The sequence below is a fragment of the Mercenaria mercenaria genome, chromosome 1, assembly GCF_021730395.1.
Source record: "Mercenaria mercenaria strain notata chromosome 1, MADL_Memer_1, whole genome shotgun sequence".
NCBI lineage: Eukaryota > Metazoa > Mollusca > Bivalvia > Venerida > Veneridae > Mercenaria > Mercenaria mercenaria.
In genome coordinates this window covers 83,516,248-83,543,682 of record NC_069361.1, presented here as the reverse complement: position 1 = coordinate 83,543,682, position 27,435 = coordinate 83,516,248, and the positions used below count along the sequence as shown (strand labels likewise).

At 38.4% G+C, this 27,435-nt stretch overlaps 1 protein-coding gene across 1 annotated transcript; it reads left to right on the top strand.

Moving 5' to 3' along the window:
• The first annotated feature begins 448 nt into the window (after positions 1–448).
• LOC123532151 (ecdysteroid-regulated 16 kDa protein-like) lies at positions 449–27,435 on the top strand. Its single transcript, XM_045313517.2, has 4 exons — positions 449–597; positions 5,858–5,974; positions 18,035–18,210; positions 25,173–27,435. Exons 1-4 carry the CDS (start codon positions 522–524, stop codon positions 25,257–25,259), a joined length of 456 nt encoding a protein of 151 aa, XP_045169452.2. The 5' UTR covers positions 449–521; the 3' UTR covers positions 25,260–27,435.

Sequence of the window (27,435 nt, the reverse complement as noted above, 5' to 3'; positions counted from 1 at the left end):
GCGGTTTATGTCATGACCCGTATTTTGTCCATAATTCATTTAAAAATCGAATATTGATAATTTTTTTATCTTAAATAATTTCTTTTTTATTTGTTAAATGAAATGTGAAAAAATAATAAAATTAGTTCCAATAATAAACATATAGCAGGCCCTTTCCGATCATGTTAAGCCCTTTCCGATCAGCGCGGTATATGTCATGACCCGTATTTTATCTATAATTCATTTAAAATTCGAGTATTGATACTCGTATTTTCATTTAAAAATAACAAATTGATAACTTTTTTTCGTAATTTATTTTCTTTTATTATGTCATAATGAAATATGAAGAAATAGTTAAATCACTTCCAATAATAAACATATGGCAGGCCCTTTCCGATCATGTTAGGCCCTTTCCGATCAAATATCACGGAAAGGGCCCTTTCCGGTATCTAGTCATGCCCGTTTCCAGGCAGATTCAGGGAACCAGTAAATCGTACCATCTTTCGTCACAGGTCGTATGACTGAAAGCTGAAAACATAAACATGGACAAGTACATAATGAATATATTTTGTATCGTTGTTCTGTTTGTTGTATCGGTTTATGGAGCATGGAAACCTTGTAAGTAAACTATTGATTAAGTTCAAAACAGGTGATTTGCATGTCATCAGGTCATATCCCGGATGAACCAGTTTCCGATTAACCAGGTCGGAGACTTCCTCTGGATTGAGAGACAGTCTCTGGATCTAAACACTGTCTCTCATTTGAAAGACAAAATGTCTTTCGATCGAAAGACTGTATTTAGCTTAAGTGTTGAAAAAACATGAACTCATTATTAAAAAAATAATTTCCTTACAGGCGCATTATTTATTCATTGAAACAACTTGTTATTGAGACTGTCACTCAATCCAGGGGAAGTCTCCGACATGTTAACTAATCCGACGTATACAGTTTGTTTTATATTGTGACGGTCAAGCGGTGGCTGCAAAAGTCAGAAAGGGAAAAGCAGCCACTCAGTGACAGTAAGCTTGTCTATTTCCGATTGTCAGTGAATGTCACAGATGGCAGTATCATAGATTGGTCATCCCCTGGTCAAACCCGCCCCACCCTAAGACCCCTGCTACAACCCTGAAACAAATTCTGACATTCTTAGGCTAGTCCAACTAATTTGAGGCGATCCTAGGAAATATTGAGATTTTTATGCCTCCGAAGGGAGGCATATAGTTTTTGAACCGTCTGTCAGTCTGTCCGCAATTTTCGTGTCCGGTCCATATCTTTGTCATCGATGGATGAATTTTCAAATAACTTGGCATGAATGTGTACCACAATAAGACGACGTGTCGCGCGCAAGACCCAGGTCCCTAGCTCAAAGGTCAAGGTCACACTTAGACATTAAAGGATAGTGCATTGATGGGCGTGTCTGGTCCATATCTTTGTCACCGATGGATGGATTTTCAAATAACTTGGCATGAATGTGTACCACAGTAAGACGACGTATCGCGTGCAAGACCCAGGTCCGTAGCTCAAAGGTCAAGGTCACACTTAGACTTTAAAGGATAGTGCATTGATGGGCGTGTCCGGTCCATATCTTTGTCACCGATGGATGGATTTTCAAATAACTTGGCATGAATGTGTACCACAGTAAGACGACATGTCGCGCGCAAGACCCTGGCCCGTAGCTCAAAGGTCAAGGTCACACTTAGACGTTAAAGGATAGTGCATTGATGGGCGTGTCCGGTCCATATCTTTGTCATCCATGGATGGATTTTCAAATAACTTGGCATGAATGTGTACCACAGTAAGACGACGTGTCATGCGCAAGACCCAGGTCCGTAGCTCAAAGGTCAAGGTCACACTTAGACGTTAAAGGTCATTTTTCATGATAGTGCATTGATGGGCATGTCCGGTCCATATCTTTGTCATTCATGCATGGATTTTAAAATAACGACGTGTCGCGCGCAAGACCCAGCTCCGTAGGTCAAAGGTCCTTAACTCTAACATCGGCCATAACTATTCATTCAAAGTGCCATCGGTGGCATGTGTCATCCTATGGAGACAGCTCTTTGTTTTTTTTTAATATGGGCAATTAGTCAAAATAAATTCGACGTTCAGATTGTTTTGTGACGGGCAATCTTAATGCAAAACTTTAAAGGACCAAAATAATGGGAGTTAAATCACAGTACACAGTCATGTAAAGTTATTGCTGGTTTTATATGGTTTTGTAATTTCATCGGTAGTTGCTTCAACTATTTTGGTCATTTGAGTGGGGATATTGCCCATATGAAAAAATATCTCATTACAATATTTCCTATGATCGCGTCAAATAAGTTGGACTAATGGGCAATATCCCCACTCGCGTCAAACACTGAAAAGACCAAAATAGTTGAAGCAACTTCCGATGAAATTTTCATCGCTGCCGACGCTTTACATGCTATAGGATTAAATGCCGATTATTTCAAGAATTGGCCATAAATTAAAATAAAACTTACATGTATCGAAAGGGGATTCAATTCCTTATTAATTTATGTAAAAATTATCAAATAATATCCAAAATTACAAATTTTCTGGTGATTTAAACCTTTGTATGTACTGTACACGATCAACGTTTACCGTGTGTTTACACGCCATATAAAACCAATAACTTTACATGACTGTGTACTGTGATTTAACTTCCATTATTTTGGTCCTTCAAAGTTTTGACATTGAGATTGCCCGTCACAAATATAAAACAATCTGAACGTCGAATTATTTTGACTATTCTTGGGCGTTCCGTAATATCCCATACAAGAGCCCTGATACAACCTTGAGAAAAAATTCCCAACTATCAAAACAGTACTTCTTAGAAGGTATAAAGTGTGCTATATGTCCATTTGCCAAACAATGTGGAATATATAGGATATCGTCGTTTCGGCGACTCAGACGCATTCTGACGGTATATGATATCGCTATAACTACCACTGATTTAAACAAAATGGTATGCAGTTCCACAGTTTACCTTGTTCAGATCCAACAAATGACTATATTCTAGCAAAATATTTCAATTTCATGGTATTTTGAGAAGTTGGAAGCCATCTTGGAGTTGGCAGAACCTGCATTGTAACAGGTGATCTGATTAGATGAGCAAAAACTGTGCCGAAAGAAGTTATTTCACTTTTTATGACACGCACATTGTGTTTACATATTGACTGAGGTGTGCGAAATCGCATTTACCTTGCCGAATCTACTGTTACAGAAACTTCTGTTAATATAATATAGATGTTCTTTAGTATAAATGAAATGGTTGTGTTAGTTAAAAAGAAATGACAATCACCTTTCTTTAGCTAATCCATCAAAAGAACGAAGCCGGTTTCGCTGTCAAAAGTTCCCGTATTTACTGTAAGGTGCTATGTTAAAGTATTGCTAGCGTGAGATAAACAATATGTGCTTCAGTTTTGCACTTGATTTGTTGTTGTTGTCGTTGAATACGTAGCCTTAGGTACCATCTCTAAACACAGGTCCTGAATTTCCTTGTGGTTCTTGTGGTATAGAAGTGCAAGACAATGACCCTGCTGTTGAATGTGATAATTGCTCAATGTGGTATCACATTTCATGCCAAAATATTGATCCCAGTTGGTACCAGCAGTTAGTAGAAAATGACACTTCCTTTATTTGGACATGCAAATCATGTGAAAACCTTAATCTCACAAATATCTCTAGCATTCTTCCTGTATCTTTACACAACAGCTTCAGCTCTCTCCAGGATGACAACACAACATCACAAAATTCAAAATCTGGGTGATGCAGGTTGAAAAACTAGGTCACTAGGTCAAATCAAAGGAAAAGCTTGTCAACACTAGATGCCACATTTGTGACTGTATCTTCATGAAACTCATTCAGAATGTTAATCTTGATGATCTTCAGGTCAGGTTCTAATCTGGGTCATGTGGGGTCAAAAACTAGGTCACCAGGTCAAATCAAAGAAAAAGCTAGTTAACACTCTAGATGCCACATTTATGACCATATCTTAATGAAACTTGGTCAGAATGTTAATCTTGATGATCTTTAGATGAAGTTCTAATCTGGGTCTGTTGTCCAAAATTAGGTCACCAGGTCAAATCAAAGGAAAAGCTACTTAACACTCTAGAGGCCACATTCATGGCCATATCTTAATGAAACTTAGTATGTTAATCTTGATGATCTTTAGGTCAGGTTCAAATCTAGGTGAGGTGGAATCAGAAACTAGGTCACCAGTTCAAATCAAAGGTAAAGCTTGTTAACACTCTAGAGGCCACATTTAAGACTAAATCTTAATGAAACTTAGAATGTTACCCTTGATGATCTTTAGGCCAAGTTTGAATCTGGCTCAGGTGGGGTCAAAAACTAGGTCACCAGGTCAAATCAAAGGAATAGCTAGTGAACACTCTAGAGACCACATTTATATCTTTATAAAACTGAGTCAGACTGTTAATCTTGAAGATCTTCAGGTTAAGTTTCAATCTGGGTCAGGTGGGGTCAAAAACTAGGTCACCAGGTCAAATCAAAGGTAAAGCTTGTAAGCATTAAGCTTGTTAACAATCTAGAGGTCAATTTTTTTACTGTTTCTTCATGAAACATGGTCAGAATGTTAATCTTGATGATCTTTAGGCCAAATTGGAATCTGGGTCATTGGGGTAAAAAGCTAGCCTTAGCTAGGTCACCAGGTTAAATCAAAGGAATAGCTAGTGAACACTCTAGAGACCACATTTATGACCATATCTTTATGAAACTTAGTCAGACTGTTAATCTTGATGATCTTAAAGTTAAGTTCCAATCTGAGTCAGGTGGGGTGAAAAACTAGGTCACAAGGACAAATAAAAAATAAAGTTTGTTAACAATCTAGAAACCACATTTATGGCTATATCTTCATGAAACTTGGTCAGACTGTTGATCTTGATGATCTTCAGGTCAGGTTCGAATCTGGGTCAGGTGGGGGTCAAAAACTAGGTCACTAGGTCAAATTAAAAGAAAAAGTAGTTAAAACTCCAGAGGCCACATTTATGACCATACCTTAATGAAACTTGGTCAGAATGTTAATGTTGATGATCTTTAGGTCATTAGATCAGGTGAGCGATACAGGGCCTTCATGACCCTCTTGTATTAAACAATGGTCTAATTTAAGGCTTGCATGAAGAAATCGTACAGGGTGCTTTTCACGCGCTCGGTAATCAGCTTATGGACAATTCATTAATTGGCACCATTTTGACAGTACAAAAGATCAGTACTCTTTATCGATTGATTTTAACACTTCATTGATTCTCATCAACTGCGTGCACTCGCCATGACTTAATTAATTTGCTGATAAAAAATCGGCGAGGCATGAATACATCGGATCCCTCCAGTTTAAAAGGATGAAGATGTACTCACCCAGAACTGTCAAATCAAAGGAAAAGTTTATGAACACTCTAAAGGAAACTGTTGTGACTCAATCTTTATGAAACTTGATCAGAATGTTTGTCTTGATGATCTCTAGGTTAAATTCGACACCGGGTCATGTGGGGTCAAGAACTAGGTCAGTAGGCCAGACCAGCTCTGGTGAGCGATAAAGGGCCATCATGGCCATCTTGTTAATTGATAAATTAATTATTTTAGTACTAAGCTTAATATACGTGTATGCAAAAGTACCGCCATCTGCATGGTCACATCTCTTGATACATTTCACCTGTTGTGGGAAGTGAGAAGCGTGAAATACACAGTAAGGTGTCTTCAGTTCATGTCAGATTAAGAAAACAGGCAGTAAAAAGGGCATGTGGCAAAGAAAGGCAAGAAAAAAGAACTAGCTAAGGAAGCATGTGCTTAGCCTTTAAAATAAGAGGAAAAGATGAATGTATAAAATGTCATTTGCATGGAAACTTAATTTTTTCAGGTGGTGGTCCTGCTACAGTGGCAAAAGTCCTTTGTAATGGTGAAGATGTAAACAAAAAAACAGAATGCATTTTGACCAAAGGGAAAAATGCTACTCTTCAAGTTACGTTTAAAACAAGTAAGAAACTACAATAACAGTATTGGTAGCTACTGTAGGTGGTTTACTGCATCTTTCTGTCTTGACTGCGAAGAATAGATTAAGTTATTGTACACATCACTTCCTTGGCTTTCCTACTTGGGTAAGCTTTTTGAACTCATCTGAGCACAAAGTGTTCAAGGTGAGGTATTGTGACCAGTCATTGTTTGGCGTCCGCCATCGTGCGTAGTCCGTCATGCGACATCTGTCAACATTTGCCTTGTGAACACTAGAAACTGGTTCATGTGGTGTCAAAAACTAGGTCAGAAGGGTAGATCAGAGGGAAAGCTGTTAACACTCTTGAGGCCACAGTTGTTACTTTTATCTTTATAAAACTTGGTCAGAATGTTAATCTGGATGATTTCTATGTCAAGTTTGAATCTTGGTCATGTGGGGTCAAAAACTAGGTCAGCCGTCAAATCAAAGCGAAAGCTTGTGAACACTCCAGAGGCCACAGTTGTGACTTTATGAAACTTGGTCAGAATGTTTTCCTTGATGATCTTTAGCTTAAGTTTGAAACTGGGTCATGTGGGGTCGGAAACTAGGTTAGTAGGCCAGATCAAAGGCAAATCTTGTTAACACTCTAGAAACAACAATTTAAGTTTGAAACAAATGAGAATTAGTCAAGTTTGTCTTGATGACCTGTAGGTGAAATTTGAAACTGGGTCATGATGGGTAAAAAACTAGGTCACCCGGTCAGAGGAAAGGTAAAGCTTGTGAACACTCACAAGGCCATAGTTGTGACTCATTCTTTACAAAACTTTGGGAGAATGTTTGTCTTCATGATCTCTAGGTCATATTTGAAACAAGGTCTAATGGGGTCAAATACTAGGTTGCTAGGCTAGATCAAAGGAAAATCTTGTTAACACTCCATAGTCCAATCTGACATGTATTTTGAGCAAATTATGCCCCCTTTTGGACTTAGAAAATCCTGGTTAAAATTTTGCATGCAAGTACATACAGCAATTACTTAAAGGCATACACATGAAAGTTACTTTTTATATGCCAGAGGGGACGTATTATGTTCAGTCAGGAGTGTCTGTTTCAAGTTATCGCAGTATATAACCCATTTGAGTTATTGCCTATACTTTCATAACTTGTTTCAGTTATCATAAAATATTACAAAGCCCTCCTGTGCCAATTCCTGTTTTTATTTCGATGTAAATGAGATGTGAAACCTAAATTTGTAGTCCTGTTTGGCGCCATATAACCTATACTGTGTTGGTGCGCCGTAAAACCCAAATAAATAAATAAATAAATGTGCCAATTCCTCATTTTGAATGAGACTAATGCAATTATTTCCTGAATCCTTGAACTTTTATCTTTCCAGCTATGCAGTAAATTTTTTTATGCAAGGCTGATAAAGTTTTACGCAAAAGCTTTAAAGCTATAAAACTCCTAATATCCCATTATGCTTATCAGGTCATGATGAGACGAAAAGAGAATTTGATTAACCACAGTCTGCTACTAATTTCACTTTAAAGGTCACTTTGTGAGAACAGCAAAAAGACTTTTTTGAATAACTTAACTGAGTAAACTGTATTTTGTAACTAATACAGCTTATAAAATGCTTGAAAAAGTAACTGAATTAGGTTACATAACTTAAACCAGTTTTACACCCCTGACTGATGTTATGGTCCCAGTGTCTGTCTGTCTGTCTGTCTGTCTGTCCATCCGTCTGTCTGTCTGTCTGTCTGTCCGTTAGCAATTTCGTGTCCGCTCTGTAACTCTTAAACCCCTTGAAGGATTTCAAAGAAACTTGACACAAATGTTCACCAGACCGAGATGACGTGCAGAGCTCATGTTTTGGATGTCTTGCTTCAAGGTCAAGGTCACACTTAGGGGTGAAAGGTCATATCAGTTTGTTTCGTGTTCACTCTGTAACTCTTGAACTGTGAAGGATTTCAAAGAAACTTGGCACAAATGTTGACCACACTGACACGACGTGCAGAGCGCATGTTTGGGATGACTCGCTTCAAGGTCAAGGTCACACTTAGGGGTCAAAGGCCATATATGATTTTACTGTGTCCGCTCTGTAGCTCTTGAACTGCTTGAAGGATTTCAAAGAAACTTGGCACAAATGTTCACCACACTGAGGCAACATGCAGAGCACATGTTTCGGATGACTCGCTTCAAGGTCAAGGTCACACTTAGGGGTCAAAGTTCATATATGACTTTGCTTTGTGTATATTGCTCTGCATTGCACTGCTCTTGTTTTTTGTCGAGCCCGCTTGAGGAAGCGAAGGCATAGTTGTCCAAATGGCTGTTCAGTTTATGTGAATGCGCCCGTACGGATTTGTTCGTCCAGACCATAACTTTGACATGCATGGAGCAATCTCGTTAAATTTGGCATGAATGTTAACCTCAGTGAGACGGAGTGTCATGCGAAAACCGCAGGTTCCTATCTCAAAGGTCAAGGTCACACTTGGAGGTCAAAGGTTAAATTCAGTAATGACTTTGTCCGGACCATTTCTTTTTCATGCATGGAGGGATTTTAATGTAACTTTGCACAAATGTTCACAACCATGTGATGGAGTGTCATGCGCAAGAACCAGGTCCCTAAGTCTAAGGTCAAGGTCACACTTAGTGGTCAAAGGTCAGATACAAGAATGACTTTGTCCGGAGCATTTCTTTTTCATTCATGGAGGGATTTTGATGTAACATGGCACACTTGTTCACCATCATGAGACGGAGTGTCATGTGCAAGAACCTAAAATTACTTCCCTTTGTTGTTACTATAAATAGCTTATATTGTAACTTTTTTATTACTGGTCGTATGGAAAAGACCACTTTTCTGTAGTGTAATATGCATGTTACATCCAATTTTGAGGTGTACTTTGACCTATCTCTGCTGGTAAGGATTTTTGTGTGGACTTCGATTTTTTTAAAGATTTACTTCCGTTTGTTGTTACTAAAGATAACTTATATTGTAACTCTTTGCAGTCATTTTTCATTTGGCATAAATGTTTGCCTCAATGAGACAGGGTGTCATGTGCAACTCCTAGTCCTTTTTACAGCTGGCAGGCTCGACATGTTGCCCGTGGGCATCTAGTATTTTGCAGATACTTTTTTTGTTCACTTACATGTACAATAATTTTTAGCTCACCTGAGACAAAGGCTCATGGTGAGGTTTGTGACCACTCAGTGTCCGTCGTGTGACGTGCGTCGTCCGTCCGTCAACATTTTGTAAAAAAATCTTCTTCTTGAAAACCACTGGGCAGAATTACACAAAACTTCACAGGAATGATCCTTTGGTGACCCCCTTTCAAAATTGTTTAAGGAATGGAATTCCATGCAGAACTCTTGTTGACATGGCAACCGAAATGAAAAACTTTAAAAATCTTCTTGTCCAAAACCGCAAGGCATAGAGCCTTGATATTTGGCATGTGACATCATATGGTCCTCTATGAAGATTGCTGTCTTGTGGTCCTCTATCAAAATTGTTCAAATTATAACCCTTGGGTGAAAAGAGGCCCTGCTCCGGGGGTCTCAAGTTTTACATATACTTATATAGGAAAAAACTGGTCCGAAACTGCAAGGCCTAGGCTTTTGATATTTGGTATGTTGCATTGCCTTGTGGTCCTCTACCAAAATTTTTCAAATTATGCCCCTGGAGTGAAAAGAGGCCCTGCCAAGGGGGGTCTCAAGTTTTACATAGACTTAATATATAGGAAACAACTTCAAAAATCTACTTGCTTGAAACTGCAAGGCCTAGGCTTTTGATATTTGGTATTTTGCCTTGCCTTGTGTTCCTCTACCAAAATTAGTCAAATAATGCCCATTGGGTGAAAAGATGCCCTGCCCTTGTGGGTCCTAGATTTAACATAGACATATCTATAGGGAAAAATCTTCTTGTCTGAAAGTTCAAGGCCTAGGCCTTTGATATTTGGTATGTAGAATTGCCAAGTGGATTTTTAACAAGATTGCCCAAATTATGCCCCTGGGATGAAAAGAGGCCCCGCCCTGGGGGTCACTTGTTATATGAGTTATATAGGAATATACATATATTATATTACTCAGGTGAGCGATTCAGGGTCATCATGACCCTCTTGTTTTGAATTACTTCCCTTTCTTGTTACTATAAATAGCCTATTTTGAAACTTTTTTATTATTTGACGTAGGAAAAAACCAAGACCGATTTTCTGTGGTACAACATGAATGGTAACTCCAATTTTTAGGTGAATTTTGACATACCTTTATTTGGTAAGGAGGTTTTTGTGGACATAGAATTTTTTTGGAATTTCTTCCCTCTGTTCAATTTTGCTTCCATCCCCTGATGTCACCCTTCGGACGTATATTGCCCCGCTTGGCGGAGCTCTTGGTCTTTTTCTAGATCAATAATCAACCTCACTAGGTTAAGTCCCATAACACTGACATGTATTTTGGGCAAATTATGCCCCTTTTGGACTTAACTTGGAAATTCTGGGTAAAGTTTTGCATGTAAGTTACTATCTGCAGAACAAATGCAGATATTAAATTGAAACCTCACATGTGCCTTCAGGGTTATAAAACTACTTGATTGCATCAAGTCCCATAACTCTGACCTCGTACAGATGGAAAACGGACGGACGAATGGACGGACGGACGGACAGGACAATCACTATATGCCTCCCGCATCAGTAGATGCCGGGGGCATAAAAATATAAATGTCAGTAATTTCAATTAGCTACAAATACATTACTCTGACATGCATTTTGGTCAAATTATATCCCCTTTTGAACTTAAAACTAATGCAAACACTTGACTGAAACTCTATATATATTTTACATTTAGGGTAAAATTTTCCTGCTTATGGGACAATAATTCAAATAGTAGAGCGTTGGCTGTCTTATTGACAGCTCTTGTTATTTTGTCTTCATAATACTTGGTCAGAATGTTTTTATCATAAAGTCTTGGATGATTTCGAATCTCGGTCAAGTGGGGCCAAAAACTGGGTCACTAGGTCATATCAAAGGAAAAGCTTGTATACACTAGAGGCCATATTTTTGCTCCAGTCCTCCCAAAACTTTTGTCAGAATATTTGTTTTTATGGAATCTTGGACAAGCACGAATTTGGGTCATGTGGGGTCAAAAACTACTTGTGTACACTCAAAAGGCCACATTTTTGTCCAATCTTAATGAAAATTGGTCAGAATATTTGTCTCCATGATATTACTAGGTTAAACATGTTTACACTGTTATGGTGTTTCTCAGGTGAGCAACCTCGGGTCAACTTGGCCCTCCTGTATAGAAGCTGCTATGTCAGTAACCACTAAAGCTTGTTAACACTCTAGATGCCACATTTATGACAGTACCTCTATGAAACTTGATCAGAATAGTAATCTCAATGATTTTTAGTTCAAGTAAAAATCTAGGTCATGCGGGTTCAAAAACTAGGTCATTAGGCCAAAAAAATCAAAGGAAAGCTTGTTTCCACTCTAGAAGCCACAGTTACGACTGTATTTTCATGAAACATGGTCAGAATGTTAATCTTAATGATCTTTAGTCCAAGTACAAATCTGGGTTTTGGGAAAAAGTAACGTAACGTGACACGCCATTTGTTACTTGATGTTGGGGAGTGCTGCGAAAAAGACAATGAATTTACAGAAGTTACAGAGCCAGAGAAATGGTATTAAGAAAATCATCGATCGATTTATCACGAAATTAGCAGAAGAGAGTGAAGAAAATGACATGATAGAGTTCGAGGCTACCTTAGAGACTGTTCAGAGTAGAGTTGACATTCTCCAGAGCCTGAACAAGAAAATTCTTGCACAAACCGATGTAGATGCCACAGAGAATAAGATGGTAGAATCCGAAAAATATACACTCAGCCTAGAAATCTGATTACGCAAATTCAGACGATATATCCCAGAGAGATCTAGTCATAAAGATAAAGAAACACAGGAAATCGAGATAAAGCCCCAGGATACGCACTGCATAGATGAGGATCTGTGGATGAAAATCTCACCCGTGTGAATGAGAATAATGATTGGATAATTCAAGACTTGAGACGTGTGATCATTGTTACAAGAAATCAAATTTCTTGAGATCGGAAGTTCGAATCCCAGGCCGGAATTGGATGCACACGAACCAGCTGCGCTGTTCTATGCCGGAGCTAGAGGTAAGAACGCTTCAAATTTTAGTGCATCAAATTTAAATGAACAACAGTCTGTCAAATGTGCGTTTTGACAGAAAGGTCAACATAGAAACAAGTGTAGAACTTTTCCCTACATGGATACGAGATTAACTGATGTAAAGCAGATACATCTTTGTTTTAATTGTTTGGGCAAACATCAAATTTTACACTGTAAATAGAGGAAAGCTTGCCATTTCTGTAACAGAAGACGCCATTTGAGTATTTGCTCTAAAAACACAACATTCCATAGGGAGCCGCCAAACAGTTCGGAAGCAGCCATACTTTACGCAAACACAGGTGACACCAGGCCCGACATGTTGTTAAAAACTGCTGTGGCCGAGGTTGGATTACGAGTTTATGTCCAGTTTACGATATCGGCAAATATTTTATTTGATAAAGGAGCGCAGAGAACTTTTATTACTGAAAAAATTGCGAACGATTTACACTTACGTCGTACTGGCACTGAAGTTATTTCTGTAGCATCGTTTGGGAACCAGTACTAAGATGTATGACACAAAGCTGAAATATATAAATTTGAAAAACAGACTATGGTAAAAAGATAAAAATACATGTGCTTATAGTACCTACCATTGCTGTTCTGTTTCAAAATAGCATCCAGAAAGAAGCACAATTTGTTACCTTACCAGTACAGGGACTCGGGCTCGCACATCTGGTTACAGCAGATGACATTCTTGAAAGTTCCTTGTTAATAGGTGCCGATTATTATTGGCATATTGTACAAGACAGGGTGATTCGTTGAAATCGTCACATAGCCGTAAAATCCAAGATAGGATATTTATCAGGTTTCATGAGCCAGAATTCTACCCAAACACATGCAGACTATATCATGAATGTTGTAACAGCACCACCTACAGCAGACAACACCGACCGGTTCTGGAAACTTGAGAGATTAGGCATATCAGCAGACGAAAATGACATAGCAGAAGCCAACACAATGAGAGAGTATCAACAATCCCATATTTCTTTTAATAATGGTAAATACAAGGCACAATTACCATGAGAACATGATCATGATCCCCTACCCATGAATTATAAAGTAACAAAGAGACGCACAGAGAGTACGATACGATATTTGAGCAAAGATAGGAAGATACTTAAAATGTACAGTGACATTATAGCAGACCAAGAGAAGAGAGGCTTTATTGAAAAGGTGCTGGAAGTAGAACTACAGAGAGACGATAGACATATCCATTATATACCCTATCATCCCGTGAAGAAAGACTCGGACACATTACCCATACGAATAGTCTATGACTGTAGTTGCTACCAATCCAAAGAAGTTCCAAGTCTGAATGATTGTTTGCAATCAAGCCCACCAGCCTTGAATGACTTTACTACCTTACTGGAGAGGTTTAAACTACGTGTATTGGCGGTTTCCACAGACATAGAGAAGGTGTTTTTTCAGGTGGGCCTACATGAAAGTGACAGAGATGTAATTAAGTTCTTGTGGTTACTTGATCCATCTGATGTACACAGTCCCCAGACATACAGGTTTAAAACAGTTCTATTTGGAGCCACCTGCGCACCTTTTATTTTAAATGCCACTTTGCAAAAACATCTACAAGAAAACAGCCAAAACTATGCTAGTAAAACAATGAAAAACGATTTATATGTAGACAACATTATATCCAGCTTTCCAGATGTGGGTGCCATGTTGAAGTACTTCTGCAATTCACAAGATCTCATGTAAGCGCAGGATTTAATTTAAGAGCGAGGACGCCAAACAGGGAGAACCTGAAAATTTTAGCAGGATCCGAGAATGTCCTTGATCCAAAACAGACTCCAGAGGTACTTGGGATACCCCATTCGACATAGAATTTCTCTCAAACCCCATACCAAACGCGAAATACTGCGCCAGACCTCCAAAATCTACGATTCTTTAGTTCTGCTCACACCCGTGACTGTTCGAGCTAAGATACTGATCCAAGATATATGGAAACATGATTTCATGTGGGACACAGTTTTACCAGTTGAGACACAGATTGTTTGGAGCAGTTTGGTTCAAGATTTGAACGATGCTATGAAAACGTGTGTCGAAAGATACTATTTCCGGAACTTTGCATCAGACAAGAATTCAGAAGTTATCGACAATACCACCCTCCACGTCTTCGTAGATTCCAGTATGAAGTCATATGTTGCAGCAGCGTATATAGTGAAAGGGAGACAATCTGCTCTGGTAATGGCGAATAACAGAGTGACACCGTTGAAATTGCTGAAGCTCAAACTTTTGGCCGCCATGGTGGGTGCAAGATTAGCCAGACATCTTCAAAGTTTTCAAACCGTTCTTAATTTTTTCAGGAAGTGTTCATGTGGTCCGATAGCCAGATTGTATTACACTGGTTACAAGCAAACAGGTCAAAGCCATTACAAAGATTCGTCCTGTTTGGCGCCATCTGTGTTGATGCGCCGTAAAACCCAAATACATGTAAATAAATAAATAAATAAATAAACAAAGATTCGTGCAGAACCACATCAATGAAATACATGAACTGTCCGGATGTTTCTGGGGGAACTAATATCCTACGCAACAGAACCCTGCTGATTTACTCGCACGTTGAATAGAAGCGAAACAGCACAAGAAAAACAATTTATGGTGGCATGGACCTAAGTGGATAACTGATAAAACCCAATGGCTGAAAAGGAGCTTAAACCTAGAACATCCCACACCTGCATTAGTGACTGCGACCGACAACTAGGAAACACTACCGGAACAAATGAGCAGTAGTACAGGATGTGAGACTGGAATAAACAAAATCATCAACATAAAAAATATAGCCACTGTAAAAAGCTGCTACGAGTATTGAGTTTCCTACAGAGATGCAGAAAACCATAAGTACGAGTACACTGATGCCACAGGAGTCTGGCGATTGACGAAATCCAGAGAGCCGAGCAGTGACCTGGAACAGTAAAATGGTTTCCAGGCGATAAGAGAGCTTGGGCCTAGGATCAGGAGATTGATCATGACCAGCAGATGACCCCTTTTGATTTTGAGGTCATTAGGTCAAAGTTCAAGGTCACATTGGCCAGAAACAGTTAAACAGTTTCTGGACGATAACTTCAGAACGCTTTGGCCAAGGGTCATGAAAGGTTATAGAGAGGTTCATCATGACCGGCATGACCCCTATTGACTTTGAGGTCAGTAGGTCAAGGGTCAAGGTTACAGTGACCGGGAACATTTAAACCGTTTCAAGACAATTCCTTGAGAACGCTTGGGCCTAGGATCATGAAACTTGTTAGGGAGGTTGGTTAGACCTGTAGATGACCCCTATGGATTTTAAGGTCAGTAGGCCAAAGGTCAAGGTCACATTGACCTGGAACATTTAAACTCTTTCTGGACGATACCTTGAGAACGCTTGGGCCTAGGATCACGAAACTTAAAAGGGAGGTTGATCATGACCAGCAGATGACCCATGTTTAGCTCAGTAGGTTTAAGGTCAAGGTCACAGTGACCCAGAACAGTAGATCTTTTGTTTACAGTGAGCCTATAATTTCTGTTCCTTGTGCGATTACTGAATGAATCAAGGGGACATTTCGTGTTCGACGAGCTCTTGTATTCTTAGGATGTCTTACTCAAGGTAGTCCTAAATATTGACCAATTGTCGTAAAGTTAGTTATATTTGTAATGTCAGCTGAGCTAAACGTACAGAAATTTGGCAGTTTTAGTGAAAAATATCGTACAAAACAAATCCATATTTTTTTAGCTCATTATTCAGCATCCGGTCAGAATGTCTTAATGATCTCTAGGTCAAGTATGAAACTGGGTCATATGGGGTTAAAAACTAGGTCATTAGGTCAGATCAGAGGAAAAGCTTGTTAACACTTTAAAGGCCACAGTTGTGACTCAGTCTTTATGAAACTAAGTGGTCAGAATGTTTGCCTTGATTATCTCTAGGTCAAGTTTAAATCTGAATTATGTGGGGTCAAAACTAGGTTACCCGTTCAAATCAAAGGAAATGTGTGTTAACACTCTTAGAGTCCACAGTTGTTACTTTATCTTTATGAAACTCAGCCAGAATGTTTGTCCTGATGATTATTTTGAAACTGGGTCGTGTGGAATGAAAAACTTTTTCAGTAGGCCAGATCAAATATGGTGAGCAATATAGGCCATCATAGCCCTCTTATTTTTAATATATAGCCTTTAAATTTGGATGACGTGTACAGTTTAGCACACCAATCTTGACTTTCAGTGACAAGGAATGTGACCTATTGACCTACTTTCTTGTTAGTCCCCTACTGGTTTCAAACCAGTTTCGGGGACTATAGGAATGCGCTTTTACGTCCGTCCGTCATTCCGTCGTCCGTGCATCTGTCCGCAATTTCGTGTCCAGTCCATAACTCTGTCATCCATGAAGGGATTTTAATATTACTTGGCATACATGTTCCCCATGATGAGATGACTTGTCATGCACAAAACCCGGAGCCCTAGCTGAAAGGTCAAGGCCACAATTGGAGGTCAAAGATCAACAGGGCTTTTTTCCTGTCCTGTCCATAACTCTGCCATTCGAAGGAATTTTAATAGCTGCTAGATAGATATTCATCAAACTTGTTTTGTATTACCATTATAAGGTCCTCTCCCAATTCTATTATAGCCCTACAAAAGAAAGTTTGGGGGTGGAGGTATATAGGAGTGAGCTTGTCGGTCGGTCTGTAATTCCGTTGGTTTTTATGGTTTCCGGGTGATAACTCGTGAGGTCAGTAGGTCAAAGGTCAAGGTCACAGTGACTCGGAACAGTTAAACAGTTTATGGATGATAACTTGAGAACACTTGGGTCTAGGATCATAATTTTTTGTACACAGGTGTAATATTATAAAATACAGGTCAAGTTCGACTTTAAGGTTAGTAGGTCAAAGGTCAGGGTCACAAAGACACGAACGGTTTCTGGATAATAACTTGAGAACGGTTGTTGGTTAAGAGCAGCAGATGACCCCTAATGATTTTAAGGTCAGTAGGTCACAGGTCAAGGTCACAGTGACCCTGAACATTTAAAACGGTGTGTTAGCTTTGCGCGCGTGCGTGCGTGTGTGTGCACGTCTGCGTGCTGTGGGTTTCGTTTTTGGGAGGCTGCGTTTTTGGTACGTAACATTCCCTGTTTGATATTTGTCTTTGTTTTTTTCGGACAATAACTTCAGAACACTTTGGACTAGGATCACGAAACATTATAGAGAGGTTGGTCATAACCAGCAGATGACCCCTATTGATTGGAGTTAGAAGGTCAGAGTGACCTGGAACATTGAACCTTTTCTGGACAATAACTTGAGAACCCTTTGGCTGAGGATCATGAAACTTCATTGGGAGGTTGATCATGACCAGCAGATGACCTGTATTGATTTTGAGGCCATAGGTCAAAGGTCAAGCAAGTTCGGCTTTGACATTGGCTTAGTTTGGTGACAAGACCATAATGTGGGGGTATAATTCGTCACTCCTGTGACAACTCGCGTTCAAATTGGGACACTTGGCCCCTTTTTGGGGCTACTAGGGCTAAAAAATGAAAACCCTTTAAAAGACTGCTTTTCAAGAACTGTTTAAGGGATCTTCATCAAACTATGTCTGTAGCATCATTATAAGGTCCTCTCCCGATGTTTTTCACTTAGGTTATTTTTAAGGTTAAAGGTATTCTGCAACCTTTATTTTTCTGTTTTATCTTTGTTACTATTGCTTATATCTTACTGTAAGATCACATAAAAATTGTCCAGCATACAAACAAAGTATGTGCAGGGGCTGGGCCCATTATACACAAGGTCAAGGTCACCAAGGTGTTACAAGAGGATGGGCATCATCCAGCTGGTTTATGAAAGGTCAGTAGTTCTACCTAGGTGCCTGCACTTGATGAAATAATGCGTGGAGGAAACTGATGCTGCCTCTATTATAAAGACATTGTTTTGCTAACAACTTATTTTCTTTTCAGCTAAAGGGTACAAAAGTGTATCATCAGTTTGCCATGGGATAATAGGAGGCGTTCCAGTTCCATTTGAAGGCATTGATGAAAAGGGTTGCGATGGAATGAACCCAAAGTGTCCTATTGCTGCTGGAATTACTGAAACATTCACTACAAACATTTTTGTCAAATCAATTTACCCTTCAGTAAGTGATTTACATTTACACGTTTGTTACAATAGTGAAACAGACTGTCTTAGGTGGCAGTACCGGTAACTGTTGTTATTGTTCTGCTTGTAGCTAACAAGTGCACAGTCACCAAGTTGAACTTTCCATCATTTACTTACATACACATATCATACGCCTGCCCACATTTTCTCAAACTTCTCAGTAATCTCTTGACTGGAGTTGAAGTGTAACTAGGGAATGGTTATCATTTGATGACCTTTGAAAAATGTTCAGGTAACACATAGGGGCCGCCAAAGGTAACTACTGGGAAATCATTATTATTCGTGGGGGATTAATTTTCGTGGTTCTGCTCAACCATGAGATTAAGTCTCAACAAAAAATTGGTCAGTAGTTATGTGCATGCGGCAGTACTGACCTGCAGCTTTCGTGTAGTGTATGGACGATCCATCAACTATAAACATAGGTATGCGTCGGAACAAAACCGACTTTTTCATAAGACTGATTTTCTAGAAGCCGAACCGAAATTTTAAACAAAACAGCACAAACTGAAATCAATGTCTTGTAAAGTTCTACCGGTAGTTTGTTTTTCACAAGAAATGTATGTATTGATATTGTTCCATCACAGAAGTTGGTCAATTAGGCCTAAAAAAAAGTACTTCATTTCCGGTAACATGCTAAAAATAATTAGGGTAGATAGGTTGGAAACCTTTATTATTATTATTCTTTTAGCTCACCTGAGCAAGAAGTGCTAAAGGTGAGGTATTGTGATCGGTCATTGTCTGGCGTGCGTTGACGGTCAGCATTTGCCTTGTGGACACTCTAGAGGCCACAGTTGTGACCCAATCTTTATGAAATTTGGTCAGAATGTTTGTCTTGATTATCTCTATGTCAGTTTCGAAAATGGGTCATGTGGGATCATAAACTAGGTCAGTAGGCCAGATCATAAGAAAAGCATGTGAATACTCTAGAGGCCACAGTTGCGACTCAATCTTTTTGAAACTTTGTCAGAATGTTTGTCTTGATGATCTCTAGGTCAGCTTCAGATCTGGGTCATGTGGGGTCAAAAACTAGGTCACCCGATCTAATCAAAGGAATAGCTTGTGAACACTCTAGAGGCCACAGTTGTGACTCAAACTTTATGAAACTTAGAAAAATGTTTGTCTTGATGATTTCTAGGTCAAGTTTGAATATGGGTCATAGAGGGTCAAAAACTAGGTCACCCAGTCAAATCAAAGAAAAGGCTTGTGAACACTCTAGAGGCCACAGCTGTGACTCAATCTTTATGAAGCTTGGTCAGAATGTTTGCCTTGATCATTTTTAGCTTAAGTTCGAAACTGGGTCATGTTGGATCAAAAACTAGGTCACTAGGCCAGATCAAAGGGAAGTCTTGTTAACACTCTAGAGACCACAATTTAAGTTTGAATGTCCTGCAAATTGGTCAGAATATTTGTCTTGATGACTTCTAGGTCAAGTTTGAAACATGATCATGTGGGTTCAAAAACTAGGTCACTAGGTCAAATCAAAGGAAAAGCTTGTTAACATCGGAGAGGCCACAGTTGTGACTCAGTCTTTATAAAACTTAGTCAGATTGTTTGTCTTGATGATCTCTAGGTCAAGATAGAATCTGGGTCATGTGGGGTCAAAAACTAAGTCACCAGGTCAGATCAAAGGAAAAGCTTGCGAACATTCTAGAGGCAATGTTTATGACCCGATTTTCTTAAAACTTTGTCAAAATGATGATCTTGGTGATCTTTAGCCCAAGTTCGAATCTGGATCATCTGGGGTCAAAAACTTGATCACCAGTTAAAATCAAAGAAAGGCCTTGTGCAAGCAATATGGGCTGTATTTTTCATTTGATTTGCATGAAACTTTGTCAGAATGTTTTTCTGCATGAAATCACAGATGAATCTTTATCTGGGTCTTGTGGGGTCAAAACTAGGTCACCAAGTCAAATCAAAGAATAAGCTTGTTTAGGGGGCAAATTTTTGATTCTATCTTCATAGAACTTGTTCAGAATGTTTGTTATCATGAAGTCTTGGATAATTTCAAATCTGGGTCACGTGGGGTCAGAAACTAGTTCACTAGGTCAAATCAATGGTAAAGCTTGTATACACTCCTGAGGCCACTTTTTTGTCCCAATCTTCCCGAAACTTTGTCAGAATGTTTGTTTTCATGAAATTTTGGACAAGTTCAGTCTGGGTCATGTGGGGTAAAAAACTAGGTCACTAGGTCAAATCAAAGAGATTGCTTGTTTACACTGAAGAGGCCACGTTTTTTATATCCCAACCAAATATGTTTGCTGGGGGGCTATATGGGAGTCAGTTTGGCATGTCCAGTCCCATCGCATCCCGAAATCTATATGCCTGGAAGGCTTTTAATTTAACTTCACATTATTATTCCTCAAGACCAGATGACGTGTTGAACACATCACCTATGCCTTATGGTCAAAGGTCAAGATTTTATAAATTATGCCACCCCCCCCACTTTTCACTTAGAATTTCAGGTTAAAGTTTTGATACACTTTCACTCTATCTCAGTTATTACTAAATGGATTTGATTCAAGCTTAAAAACGGTGTTCCACCTTATCACCCACATCATGTGACACAAGGTGCATAATTCTGACACCAATTTTTCATGAATTATGCCCCCTTTTACTTAGAATTTAATGTTAATTTTGATGCATTTTCACTTTATCTCAGTTATTACGAAATGCATATGTTTCAAGCTTGAAGTAGTTGTTCCACATCATCACCCACATCATATGACACAAGGTGCATAACTCTGCCCCAATATTTCCTGAATTATGCTCCCTTTTTGCTTATACTTATATAGTGTTTTGATACACTTTATCTGTACCTCACGTATTATTTGATATTTTTTACCACATACTCCAGATATTGTGCAATATTCACATCATTGGAGTCATTAAACACTCCAGTGACAGTTCTTGACAGATTTAAATGTTTTTGGTACATATGTGTAACATAATGTACAATTTTGATGCATTTTCACAATATCTCAGTTATTACGAAATGCATTTGATTCAGACTTGAAGTAGTTGTTCCACATCAACATCCACATAATATGACACAAGCTGCATAACTCTTGCACCAATATTTCTTGAATTATGCCCACTTTTTGCTTAGAATTATACTTACCCTTGCATGATCGTAAGAGGCGACTAATAGGGTCTTAACACTTGGTTTTGCAGTAACTCTGTGATTCCAGAAGGTATGCAGATTTTGATTCCATACCTCATGTTTTTATTTCGATGTAAATGAGATGTGGAACCAAAATTTGTAGTCCTGTTTATCGCCATATAACCTATACTATGTTGGTTCGCCGTAAACCCCAAATAAATAAATAAATACTTATATAGGGTTTTGATACACTTTATCTGGCCTCTCTTATTATTGGATATTTTTAGCTCACCTGAGCACGAAGTGCTCAAGATGAGCTTTTGTGATCGCCCTGTGTTCGTCGTCGTCAACAATTTGACTGTTAACACTCTAGAGGTCACAATTTAGGCACAATCTTAATGAAACTTAGTCAGAATGTTACCCTCAATAAAATCTTGGACGAGTTCGATATCGGGTCATCTGGGGTCAAAAACTAGGTTACCAGGTCAAATCAAAGGAAAAGATTGTTAACACCCTAGAGGTCACAATTTTGGCCGAATCTTAATGAAACTTGGTCAGAATGTTACCCTCAATAAAATCTGGGACGATTTGATATTGGGTCGTCTGGGGTCAAAAACTAGGTCACCAGGTCAGATCAAAGGAAAAGCTTGTTAACACTCTAGAGGTCACATTTTTGGTACAATCTTAATGAAACTTGGTCAGAATGTTACCCTAAATAAAATCTTGAACGGGTTTGATATTGGGTCATCTGGAGTCAAAAACTAGGTCACCAGGTCAAATCAAAGGAAAAGCTTGTTAACACTCTAGAGGTCACAATTTTGGCCCAATCTTTAAGAAACTTGGTCAGAATGTTACCTCAGTAAAATCTTGGATGAGTTCGATATTGGGTCATCTGGGGTCAAAAACTAGGTTACCAGGTCAAATCAAAGGAAAAGCTTGTTAACACACAAGAGGTCACAATTTTGGCCCAATCTTAATGTAACTTGGTCAGAATGTTACCCTCAGTAAATCTTAGACGAGTTCGATATTGGGTCATCTGGGGTCAGAAACTAGGTCACCAGGTCAAATCAAAGGAAAGGCTTGTTAACACTGTAGAGGTCACAGTTTTAGCCCAATCTTAATGAAACATGGTCAGAATGTTACCCGCAATAAATTCTTGGACGAGTTCGATATTGGGTCATCTGGGGTCAGAAACTAGATCCCCAGGTCAATCAAAGGAAAAGCTTGTTAACACTGTAGAGGCAACATTTATGACTGTATCTGCATGCAACCTGGTCAGAATGTTAATCTTGATGATATCAAGGTCCAGTTTGAATCTTGGTCATGTAGGGTCAAAACCTAGGTGACCAGGTCAAATCAAAGGTAAAGCTAGTTAACACTCTAGAGGCCACATTTACGACCAAACTTTGGAACCACTGCCTTACCCTTGCATGATCGTAAGAGGCGACTAATAGGGTCTTAACACTTGGTTTTGCAGTAACTCGGTGATTCCAGCAGGTATGCAAATTCTGATAACATACCTCAGGTTTTTATTTCGATTTAAATGAGATGTGGAATCAAAATTTGTAGTCCTGTTTGGCGCCATATAACTTATACTGTGTTGGTGCACCGTAAAACCCAAATAAATAAATAAATTATGACCAAACTTGGTCAGAATGTTAATCTTGATTGGTCAAGTTTTAATCTGGGTCAGATGGGGTCAAAAACTAGGTCACCGGGTCAAATCCAAGGAAAAGCTAGTTAGCACTTTAGAGGCCACATTTATGACTATATCTTCATGAAACTTGGTCAGAATGTTAATCTTGATGATCTTTAGGTTAATTTCGAATCTGGGTCATGCGAGGTCAAAAACTAGGTCACTGGGTCAAATCCAAGGAAAAGCTAGTTAACACTTTCGAGGTCACATTTATGACCATATCTTAATGAAACTTTGTCAGAATGTTAATCTTGATGATTCCCAGGTCAGATGAGCGATATAGGGCCTTCATGGTCCTCTTGTTTTTGGAATTTCTTCCCTTTGTTTTTCCTGTCCTTTGGGCTTCACCAGTCAAGTTCTTTAAATTTTGCTCCCATCATCTGATATAACCCTTCGGGCATATATTGCCCCGCTTGGTGGAGCACTTCTTGTGCCCCCCCACCCCATGAGTGGTGGGGGCATATAGATTTGGTCTTGTCCGTGCGTCAGTCCGTCCGTCCGAAGTTCGTGACGCGCCTAACTGGAAAAGTATTTGATATAAATTAATGAAACCTTGCCTGAGTCTTTATCATGATATGAACTTGCGCACCTCCTCTTTTTCGTCTGGCTCCGCCCCCTGTTTTCAGAGTTATGGCCCCTGAAATAGTAAAACATGTAAATTTTCACCTTGTGACACGCCTAGCTCAAAACAGTATTTGATATAGATTCATGAAACCTTGCATGAGTCTTAATCATGATATGAACTTGCGCACCTATTTTTCATCTGGCTCCGCCCCCTATTTTCAGAGTTATGGCCCCTGAAATAGTCAAAAATGCACATTTTCACCTTGTGACAGTATTTGATCAGAAAGTATTTGATATAGATTCATGAAACCTTGCATGAGTCTTAATCATGATATGAACTTGCGCACCTCCTATTTTTCTTTGGGTCCGCCCCCTATTTTTAGAGTTAAGGCTCCTGATATAGTCAAAAATGTACATTTTCAAATTGTGACGCACCTAGCTCAAAAAGTATTTAATATAAATGGTGGAAAACTTGCATATGTCTTTATCATGATATAAACTTGCACATCTCTAATGTTTTGGCTGGCTCCATCCCCTATTTTTTTAAGTTTTGGCCCCTGAAATAGTAAAAAGATGCACTTTTCCACCTAATTATGTGCCTAGCTCAAAAAGTATTAGATGTAAAATCAGGAAACCTTGCTGGAGTCTTTACAGAGTTATGGCCCTTGAAATAGCCAAAATAGTGGATTTTTTGTTTGTGATGCTCATAGCTCAAAAAGTATAGGGCCTAGAATAATGAATCCTTTTCATAAAATGTTTGTTGAGGTTATACCCCATTAAGACTGCAAACATTTGAATTATTGCCCCTTATTTGTGACAAATGTACCATTGGGGGGCACACCCTGTGTCCTACAGACACATTCTAGTTGTTAGATCAGTTGATCTAATTGGCTGAACCCAGTCTGATGCTGATTGTTTTCTGATGTGTTAAAAGTTATTTTCCAGAGTTAAAAGGACCAGAAATTTTTGTAACTGCTTCATTTCCGTAGTGTCAGTGAACATTCCATGAACATTTTGAAAGATGTCCAGAGTGATTTCCAGAGATGTCTGTAGAAAATATTTGCAATCACTGTAGACCTATAACAGGTGACCCATGCTGTTCCATTTAAGGTACCTACTTTCCATGGAAGTTTGGCATTTGTCCACAGTTTTTCAACAGTTACTCTGGAATATTAACGACCTCCGTGGCCGAGTGGTTAAGGCCGCTGGCCCCTCACCGATGTGGGTTCGAGCCTCACTCAGGGTGTTGAATTCTTCATGTGAGGAAGCCATCCAGCTGGCTTATGGAAGGTTGTTGGTTCTACCCAGGTGCCCACTCGTGATGAAATAATGCACGGAGGGGTCTTCCTGCACTACCAAAGCTGGAAAGTCGCCATATGATATATAATTGTGTCGGTGCGATGTTAAGCCCAACAATAACAAAAATACTGCTTTACTTACGTGGATTATTGCAATGTAACTGCATTGGTGCTACCTTTATTTGTAGTTACGAGTTTCAGTTTGTGGCCAGGGTATATTTAAAAGCAGTATCACACTTTCGTATACACTGTATAAACTGGTATCTACATTTTTGTTGCAGATTCGGCTTGTAATCAAATGGGAAGAAGTTGATGCCAGTTCGAATGAGGATATGTGGTGTCTTTTAATACCTGCCCAAATTAAATAATAGTGTGATGAAAATCTGCTGAGAAAAGTGTTATATGCTAATGACAGAGAAGTCAAAATTTCTGTTTTTGTATGGGTATGTGTTGTATGCACATAGTAAGATTTTAGAGCTAATTTTGTAATGTTTGCAATGTTGAATTCAGGATATTATTTTTTTATTTCTCAGAATTAATGATAACTTATTAAAAATATGCCTACTTTTAAACCAGCATCTGAAGATTACCAAAAAAGCAAGCTAAATGATGCTTTGCAGAGGTATTAATTTATCACACAAATTAAAGCAGATGTCAGTTGCATGCATTTCCCATGTATGTGCACTATAATACATAAAACATCTTGCATAATAATTTGAAATGGTCCAAAATAAAGTATTAAGATGATTTTAGATACATTATGATTAATTTCATTCAATTTCCTTCATGCAGTGGTGTGCTAGCAGTAGTAGCCAGTAGATCCACTGGATTTGTTTTGTATTCCAATTTCTTTTAAAGAATCTTAAAACAAATAGATCTGTAGATATGTGTATAATCTCAACTCCTTTAATAATAAGATAATGTTTAGATTTTGTTTCGGGCATTTTGAGTAACAGCCAACTTACTGATATACCTGACGTTGTACAATTGGGAAATAGATTTTAGTTTTGTGTGCTTTGTTGGCAAATAAAACACAGTTTTGAGTTCAGATTCGAAGTAATCTAATCACGAAGGCAAAAGGTCTGAGTGATTAATTACGAAGCATTTGTGCTAACAAAGCAAGCAAACCTAAAATCTATTTCCATTCTAACATAATATTATTTGAATTACACCAGGAAGGGATACTAATCTGGAATCCCTTTTTTAGGCATAAATGGACTGAGTAAACTAGAATAGCCAAACGTAGGTTATTTTGTGAAATGTGGTCGAATCGACAAAACAATACATGATAAAATCCTTCTTTGTTTATTTGAAAGTGTTAGTCTAAGAATAGAATTTAGTTTATGCCAAAATTAGAGAACACTGGGAACACCTTTTATGTGAGACAATTAAACATGCAATAAACTATGAAAATTTATCAATGTATTTTAGTAATTTTAGTCTTTTGTCTGTTTTGATCTAATCAAGTTTGTGGTGAAAATATTTAGGAAACATTCAAATGGTTTAAAGAAAAATATAAATGTAGTCCTTTTGTCTAGTACTTATTTGGTTTACGTGAAGATTGCTGTGTCTGCACTCGCCTACCTAAACACTTTGAAAGATGTATTTAGCTTTCCTACCAAATGAATAAATGTCACATTGATGATTACACATGCCTTGTATGTTTTTGATATGTTTTGTTGTTGAAACAATTTTTGCACCGAGTGTCCTTAAGTATCTCGTGTGTTCATTTTGAGAGTTTTGTTTCCTGCTTACAGTTTTAAGCCTATTATACGAACTCTCCATATATTATGCTAACTGAATATTGTATTGTTATGTGACATTGATTTGATATATTTGTATTTGAAAAGAGGTTTTACATCTGTATGTTTTACAGGTTAATACTCAATCAGTGGGTTTTCAGCATTTTCTTAAGATTACTTAGTTTAATAGCGAGTTCCGCTTTGCAAAACCAAATGTCGTGCATCGGCAAAAACAACATTACGACTCTGCAGTCTGATTTGGATCCATGCTGTTCTTTTATAAGCTGCAATTGACAAACAAACAGTATGGATGTGTGTATAAATCAACAGTATGGATATACACTGATCTGAATCATTTATAGACAGATCGTTTGTTCATAAGATGTAATGAAATGTGCAAAACAACTCGCATCTCGTAGCACTGGCTTGAGTAGAATTCTGTCAGTAAAATTGAATGGACTAAATGATCCCAAAGAATCAGAAAACATAACAATAATGAATCCAACCGTTTTACAGTTACTAGTATGTATACATGGTTTGCTTGAACTGTCATTGTACAAAATCAGTCTTTTTTTGTAAATCTAACTGGTTCATTTAAGTATGACAGCACATGAAACTCCATGATGGGTAAAACATTTTGTAGAAGTTGATCAAATTGTATATAAATTATGTAGAAATTGTATATGTAGGAACTTTTAAATTGTTATTAAATCACAATGATGCAGTATGGCTGTTGCATTTCTTGATAAAGTGCTTGATTTTATATAATGATTATTTTTGTAATAAAACTATCCAGCATGAA